At 41.7% G+C, this 8,665-nt stretch overlaps 1 protein-coding gene across 4 annotated transcripts in view; it reads right to left on the reverse strand.

The window, feature by feature from the left end:
* trim36 (tripartite motif containing 36) overlaps nt 1–7,751 on the reverse strand; it is a 31,144-nt gene extending 23,393 nt beyond the window's left edge. Inside the window, exons 1-2 of one of the 4 annotated variants that reach the window (XM_018669465.2) lie at nt 7,129–7,751; nt 2,143–2,377 (exon numbers count right to left, since the gene is read on the reverse strand). In XM_018669465.2, coding sequence (XP_018524981.1) covers nt 2,143–2,377; nt 7,129–7,191 — 298 coding nt within the window. In that variant the 5' untranslated portion in view covers nt 7,192–7,751. Of the gene's footprint in view, nt 1–2,130; nt 2,378–3,354; nt 3,625–7,128 lie in introns of those variants that run through there. The other 3 variants (XM_018669462.2, XM_018669463.2, XM_018669464.2) reach the window with 3 other exon arrangements.
* Between the last annotated feature and the right edge of the window lie 914 nt (nt 7,752–8,665).

Raw genomic sequence — 8,665 nt, forward strand, 5'->3', positions numbered from 1 at the left:
TGAGAGCCCAGTCTCAGTGGTTCTGAATCAGGGCTGAATAGCTCCCAGAGTACTTTGGGGATCTTTAGAGCTCTGGTCTTCAGGTCTAGATTCTCAGTGTTGCTCTGAGATTACTTGGCATCTTAGGTTAAATTGATACCTGACAGCAGCAAATCACTTGCCGTGTCCAAAATCCATACTACACAATGGTGTATGAACTATAAACTAATTTCTGTTCATACAGTTTCTTCAGTATCTATACAAGATAACTGTTTTATGCTAACAATAAAATTACATAATACTACTTTTTTCTAGCTGCAAGCAGACAGTTTTGATCAAAATGGACTTGAGACACAGCTACAGAAAAGCCCAAAACCTAAAACTGCACTTAGTCTTAATGCACAAGTAAAACATCAGCAACAATCAGTATGTCCACTCAGCCATGTCTTGAGTTGTGTTCCAATCCCATTCTACATACTAATTTTAAACAGTATCAACAGAACTACACTCTAATTGCCATAGTCAACCATTTTCACCCTTAGTACAAACTGGTAAAATATGGTCTTATAATTCTTATAACACTATTAAATTAGATATATGCACCTGTGGATAGCACTGCCAACAAATTCCATGAAGGGTGCAAAAAAAGGTCAATGGTTTTAGTCTGTATACTGACTGTTTTGACTATACGAAATGTTGCCACCTCTCCAGTACATACTCAAAACCTGCTTAGAATTAGTATGTGGTATGGAAGTCAGACACAGCTATGGTCTCGTCAAGAAGAGTGGACAGGGGTACAAATGAGACGACATCTTTACAGAGATGGCCTGTAGCCCAGAGCTCTTAGAAAGGCAGCCTTGTGTCCCACCATGCTGTTTTCAAGGCTCAGACATTGACCTAGTCAAGCTTGGCTGCAGCAGTGCCTTATGTCGAGCAGAGAACTTAAAAATGATGTGACAAGTTAATTTAGCTGCCTGTATCCCCCCAAACCACAGCTTTCGCTCCCTCCAGCTCAGCTTGGTTTTAAGAGTTTAAAATGCCTTACAGGAGCTTACAGATGTTCTTTGTTGGCTCGTGTATACATAACACGCACATATGCCTGTATATCTGATAAAAGGTGCAGTGAAAATGATAGCTACTATTCTCTCTCTCTTCCTAAACCATTTTCAAATGAAAACATGAGCCTGTGCATGATTGAAGGGGATGTTTGATGCCCCTGGGCCATTAGAGGCAGACAGTAAAGATAATTAAGGCTTGAGAGAGCTTGTCAACATTTCTTTTTTTCTTGGTAGACAAAACTACAGCTTGTCAAGTTCCTCTGCCATCTCTTTAATGAAGCCTGTAAAAGCAAACAGGATTAAAAGAATAAGTTACAACTGACAATATCATGGCTGAGAGGTAAAATTATCTAATCATTTTTATGTTTGCTCTAGTTTATTTAGGACAAGAGAGGGAGGAGGGGCGGTGTCTGTGCCACACTAAAACCCAGATATCACACAATAATGCTTTTTTGTCTTGCTCAGAGTTTCCATAAGCCTATTCACTGCCAACATTTCATTTGCATTGGCTTGAGATTTGCTTACTGGTTCACGAAATCCCCCTCACAGTGGCACAACCCATTTTATTTGTGAGTGAATCAAATATGCACTTCTATTTGTAACTACATATTTCCTTATATGAAAAATATCTCTTGTCCTTTTCTACAGAGCTAAATCCAGGATCCAGCCACTGAAACCTGTTGAATGCAGCGACTGAAATGACAGCAGAACTAAAAACTGAAGTTGAGGGAATTGGGGAAAGACAATGAAACAGGAAGTTGGCATCACTGACACAAAACTAGTATTGCCTTCTTTGGAAGCTATTGCAAATGGCCAAAGATGCATTTGATACAAGCATTTCTTATCAGCAATTGCCTGATCATTAGCATCCATCAGCTCACATAACAACTCAGATAATCGGGCTGATCTGCCTGCCCCACAACAGCATGAGCACAGTTCCTACTAATGCCTCAACGAGCTGTTGTGAAATGCTTTCAACCTTGGAGAAATGTGGCACCCAGTTCCCTGCGCTTATCTGTACACAATGAACTTCTCCCTGTAAAGAACATATTTCTACAACCTACAGAGAAAATAAATATTTTTGGTTCCTTACCCCGAGACCCACCTGATCTCACAAGCCTATCTAGCCTCTCCATGGAGGGAGAGGGAACCCTGGACCTGGGACTGCCCGGCAGGGAACACTCTGAGCCTGCATCAAAGGAGTCCTCATGGTTCTGCATCAACAGCTCCCGGACACACTTGTGGCAGACGCTGTGCTGGCAGGGCAGGATCAGTGGGTGGGTGAAGAGCTCCTTGCAGATGGGGCATATCAGCTCCCTCTCGATGTTCTTGATCGGGACCTGGTGATGGAGACATGATTGCTGAAAACTGCCAATATAGACACATGTTTGCATGAGACACCACCATCATCCCTTAACGTAGGATGAAGATGACTTAAAAACACAAGAATAGAAGGTGAACACAAAGACGGAAATGACAACTTCAGTGTTTGGAGGCGAGGATACAGCTTTCTTTGATTGTCTGAGAAACAACCTATTATTAGGACATTTTAGATGGGGCTATAATAGGCCTATTGTCTGCACTTCAAGCTGTGAAAACAGCATTTTGCTGTGTCACTGAGAAGGAAAAACTGGCCTTTTAAGTGGCATAGATTCAGGTTAATATGAAGGGAAGATTAATTCTCCTTCCTACCTGAGCATATCTACAACTTCATTTTGAAAAACCACTGATACAGTCACAACAATAACAACCAACCACGGGGTCTTTAACCATGTTTCTGATACATTACATAAGACAGGATTAAGCCCGGCTAAATATAGAGAAACAGTAGAATACACGATTCCAACTGCTCACGTTTTAACATCTGAAAGACGATTAGTAAACGTTACTACGAGCTCCAAAACGAAACAGTCCTCCCGTGTTTAACAACTGATTAGTTCATTTATTTCAGGTGGTGTGATAAAGACGACCCACTAAAGTCTAACCTCTGTCTGCTTGAACAAACATAAATTTAGGGAAAAAAAAAACGCCTCCGCGCGTGTTAAAAGACAATAGCCAGAAGCACAGAGGAAGTTTAAACAGAAAGGGACCAACAGCGATGTTCCCAAGCCTGTTCAAAGCCAACTGTGTCATAAAATAACAAAGACTCGAATTAGCAGCACTTTATAGCTCTGCTAATTGTGGTTAACTTTTTACAGTGTCTGGTCTCTTAACACGAGCAGCAGAGACACTACAGCCTGTTAAACAATGACGAGTCTACGAAACGTTTTTAAAATCATCTTCCCAACTCGGGTAAATTCTCTCTTTACCCACTTACCGCAACTGTGCTGCTACGCCGCATCTCTGCAGTCATGGTGAGGGGGAAAATCTAGCCTCTTGTTAATGTGGATGAGTTAAAACGCCTTCACCGGCGTTTTCTTTTTTGTTCGGCCTATAAACAACTTCTTCTCGGACGCGAGGAGAAGATGCCGACAGCGCGGACGGCGGAGTGAATTTAAATAGAGTGACGCTGCTGGGAGAGGCAGCTCCGTGGTGAATCAGCAGCCAATTCACTGCTGCAGTGTGCATGCAGGCGGACCGACACAGGGGGTGGAGAGAGAGAGAGAGAGAGAGAGAGAGAGAGAGAGAGAGAGAGAGAGAGAGAGAGAGAGAGAGAGGATTGGGTGGAATCTCCATGGGAACTATTGCTGCCTTCATGTGCTCCACGTAAATTTAATTTAAAGCATTAATCCAACTTATCGCACTGTTGCTGTTATCGGGCTCGGGTGAGTCAGCACTGGATTTGCATGCAGTTAAATCTGCAACCAGTCTGCAACTGCAACTTCATTCACTTTATTGTGTGATTTGAACTAAATGCTCGAACATGCCAGCATGCAGATGTTTAACAGAGTTCACCATTTTAGGGTAGTTTTAGCATGCTAAAGCTAATATTTGCTAATTACTAAATAGAAACAGCTGAGGATTATGGGGATGTCTGCAGTTTTGCAAGGATTTGGTTATTAACCCACTTTATTAGATAATGTGAAATTTTCTGTACCAAATTTTGTGCCATCTGGTAGCCTTGCCTACATGTTCAGATATGACACTGGATATGTACCTTTACCTGCTGGTGGCACCATATGAAAGGGATTTAAAGTCAGCATGCACTATCCTCTGGGGAACATGAATTCTGTATAAAATGTCATATCTATCAGATAGTTGTTGAGATATTTGCACTTAACCAAAAATGTCGACCTGCAGGTGGAACTAGAGGAGAAGTCAGGGGAACGCTAGTTATAGCAGTTCTTCGTAAAGCAAGTATGAATGTGTGCACCAAATTCTGTACCAATTCAACCAGAAAATATCAAGCTGTTTTACTGAAAACCCTGCTGTTGATACTAGGGAAACAGTCAGGGAACCCCCAGTCATTATCTAAGACCCATGAGTTTATTATGGCATATTTATCTGCAGTCTAGTTGGGATATTATTTCGAACCAGAAATGCCAACCTGCTTTTGCTGCTAAAGGTAAAGTCAATGGAATGGAATCACCAAAGTCAGTAGGGTTCATCCCCTTAGGACAATGAATGTCACATTGCATCTCATTCAATATTTCTTGATATTTTTCAGTCTGGACCAAAGCAGTGAACTGATAAGCCTGACTAAAAGAGCCACTCTGCTATCATGGCTTAAACTACAGTACTATAATCATTATTAGCACCTGTTTAACACAAAATACAGCATGACTGCACAGAAACAAAAATTGTTTCAAATAAAGTGACAAGTAGTTGCAATACAAAATGAATTGGGCAATGGGTTAAATATCTTGTATCTGGAGATAGCAGTGTTAACAGCATGAAATAGGCCTACTGTTATTGCACCTGTAGCAGTAAAAACAACAGTTGTTTTGGTCTGCTGAGAAAAGTGACTGAAGAATCTTAAGGCTCTATATGTAGGCGTACTAATACAAAAAACAATAACAAATGCTCTCAGGTTCCACACACAATCTTGCACAATATTTGTATAAAATAGGCTAGTTAGGTTTTCATAGTCTCTGGTCTGACAGTAAGCTACTGTGTTCAGCCCTTACATAAGTTTTTCATGCTTTACAAAAGGGGCCCATGAAAGCTACAACCTCTGCTCACTTTATATTCTCTACTAATGTCAGTGAGTTTGTTCCATTATTTCAAGAGATTTATTGTCTGCTAATCGCTTGCTGCAGTAGCTATGGTAAGGTCTGCAGTTCATTTTATAGTACATTGGGGCCCCCTAGCAGGTCAACCCAACAATGTTTTGGTTAAAGAACCAAATGGACCATGAAACATCTATTGGGAGTTTTGGGAGGGAGCTGTGATTTGTTAAGGAAACAGTGTAGCAAATATGCACAGTCACTGAGGGCACTGCAGGCATCTGTCTTTTGAGTCATTCACTTATCCTTGGCAGCATACAATAGAGACACTTTCAGTAGGCAACAGAGGTCCCATCCATTTCAAGTTTTATATCCACAATCTATTTTCTGCCACAGTTTTATAACAGTAAAATGTTTTGCTTGAATATTCTGTGGGTGCAGCCTTTAGGGACCTGCAGGACCCATGGGAGCCCAAACACAAGGGAGAGGATAAGTGCCTGTCTGCTCGCTAAAACAACCTAATGGCTCTGAAAAATCCTGCATCATTGTTCAAGTATTTGATCTATTTTATTATCAAAGCAAAAGATTTCTTGAATTTTCACCACCGGCTGTATGTGCTGCTGATTCACAGATCAAACTTTAACACTTAACTGTACGATATTTGGTGTATTTAACCCTGGTCCAAATCTACTGAAAACATTTTAGCAGTGTTGCCCTTTGTGTAAGACCGGCCTGATTAAATTTTAAAATATCACTGAATCCAGCAGCCAGTGAATCAATCGTGTGTACAGTCTGCTCTTTTTTTCATCACACACATGAAACGCACGCACACACAGCTCATGCATGCATGGATGAATGTCAGAGATTGCATGTGCGGTGGGGGGGTGGGGGGGGTGCATGTCAACAGATTCTGTCAGTCACAAATGGGCGAAAAGGACACATACACACTGCAGTAACCTGGTGCCCTGTCTCACTGCACAGCTGCTGCCAAGTGTCCCACATATTGTCAAGAGTCTGTGATCTGCCTGCAGTGCTATCTGACTACCAACACACCCAGCAACTGAAGCCTCTAATTAAACTCTTTATGTTCACGTTTTACTTTTCTAAGAATAGAATAGAAGCCTATGCCTTAAGGCCACAAAGCATTGACACAGAATAGAACAGAGAATGAGTGGGTCAGGGCCTCTCTATAGGTTATTCAATTTTTTTATTAACAGAAAAAAAACCTCTGATCTTCTTACTATATCACAATAGAGTTATGGGATGTCGCAGTACTTAATAAAATAATGTAAAATAATATAACTGACTAAAATATAAGATTACATTCATACTTTTTGACTGCATAGTGTTGGTATTAATATGCTTAGAGTAGGAGAGGCACACACCTGATATATTTTAACGGTAGTAGAATAGAATAGAATAGAATAGAAAACGTAGGTATACCTATAGGCTATTCATCACAGAAGGAGGTCTATTACTACTCAATAGATTAAAGTGTAGAATAGAGTAATATTATGAGAGAATATGATTACTTAATAATATAATACAATATACAGAATTGAACTGAGCCGAATAGGTTTTGTATTAATAGCCTACGATTACAATAGCAGAAGAATACACTTGAAATCATGTTACAGAAATAGAATAGAGCAGAAAAGGTGTGGATCTAACCATAGGTAATTCAGTTAATAGAACAGAGGATAACCTCTGAATCATTCAGACCACGTTACAACATCAGAATAGAGGTAGTAGTATACTATTATATCATGCATTAAGATGAATAGAAACTGTTGGTCCTTTTATGTTACCAATAGGATAGAATAGAGCAGAATAGAATAGAACAGGCAGAGGTGTGGGTTTGTCAGCATTCCTAACGGTCCTCTGACAGCCCCGCAGGCCGGGCCGGCGCTGCTGCTGTCGTGTGCACGTTGACAGACAGACCGGTGCTGTCAGAGGGACCGTAAATCATCCGGATGGGGACTCACCTCGCCCCGCTCGATCCGCTCCACGATGCTGGCGAACTCCGTCATGTCCTCCGAGTCCGACATGGTTACAGATGATGGTGATGATGATGGTGATGGATGTACAGTATAGAGACCGGTCAAGGCGCTCACAGGAATATTAAAATGTAAGAGAAAAAAAAAAAAAAACACACACACACACCACACACACACACAAGCAGCAGCTGCGGTTTAAAGAAACAGTTGGATCAAAATCTTCACGGCTGCACAGGAGGAGGTGAGATCACATCAGGAAAGAAGAGCCGTTCCTCAGACCACATCCTCCTCACCATCCTTTCTCCTCCCTCCCTCTCCGCACAGGCTTATGTTTGTCCGTAGAGCCTACGGTACATGCGCCGGCAACAGCGAGAAGCCAATTTTATTTTAGTTTGCCTCATCTTGGAGGGAAAACCCCGCCCTCGTCTCCTCAGTACTGTACCATCTCCCTCCTTCGCTCTACATCATCCCACAGCGGCGATGTCTCGACTCACAGAGCCCTTTGTATCCTGCCTGATCTGTCATTTATCAACCCGCAGTGAAAGACTCCCGTTTTATCCACCACTCACTACAAACAATGATAATAATCTCAGGCTGCAGATTAAAGGGGCGGGGTGGGTGGGGGGGGTCTTAAATCTATTTGCTCTGCGTCCAGTCCCAGTCAAGTTGAGCATTTACTCACGGCTGGCCGCGCGCCTATGTGTGCATATGTTGTCTATATATGTGCTGTTTTCTGCTCACTGCGACCCAAATATGTGACAGTGGCAGCGTTTTTGGTCTCACAATCCTCAATTGTTGGGTGGGTTTTGGGAGGAGCTGCACCCCCCACGAATGTGACAATTTGAAATAGACCTGTTTCATGCATGAGCCGGAATGTGAGGCGACTGTGTGAGGCCGGATTAAGTTCGTGTTTTTAATTTTTCTGGCAATGCCACTTGTTCCGCGTCAACAGATGGCCTCATGGCTTCATGCGGACATGTTCCACCCCATTGAGCATGTGGAAGAGGTGGGGGGCAAACAGGCAAACTGCCCCGACAGAGAAAACGGCACTTGACAAAACTAATAACTCATCCACCAACCGACCAGTGTTTCCAAAGGCTCCCCAACACTGAGATGATCTCTGTTAAGCGGCCACAGTGGAACAACATGGTTTCAGTTTGGAAAAGCTGTCATCTCTGTGGTGAAGCTGTCATATTTAAATCTTAACCCTCCATTTTAAACTGTCCTTACATACATGGTAATTTTTTTTTTTGGTCTGACTTCTCATTTCGCCAATAAAACAAAGTATAAAGCTGCCAAGAGCCCAAAATAAAAGATAGATGACACAGGCGCCTGTAAAAATGCACAAATCTTTAGTGATTATCACTCAAAATATGATTATGGAACAGTTCAAAGTTGTAAAAAATGTGTTTCACTGTTCACACACACACACATATGCCAGAAACATGTAAGAAATAAAACTAAAATAAGGTCTATTTACATGTTAAGTGTTTTTTGTTTGTTTGTTTGTTTGTTTTCACATCTG

This window comes from Lates calcarifer, linkage group LG13 (assembly GCF_001640805.2).
Source record: "Lates calcarifer isolate ASB-BC8 linkage group LG13, TLL_Latcal_v3, whole genome shotgun sequence".
In the NCBI taxonomy this organism is placed as follows: domain Eukaryota; kingdom Metazoa; phylum Chordata; class Actinopteri; family Centropomidae; genus Lates; species Lates calcarifer.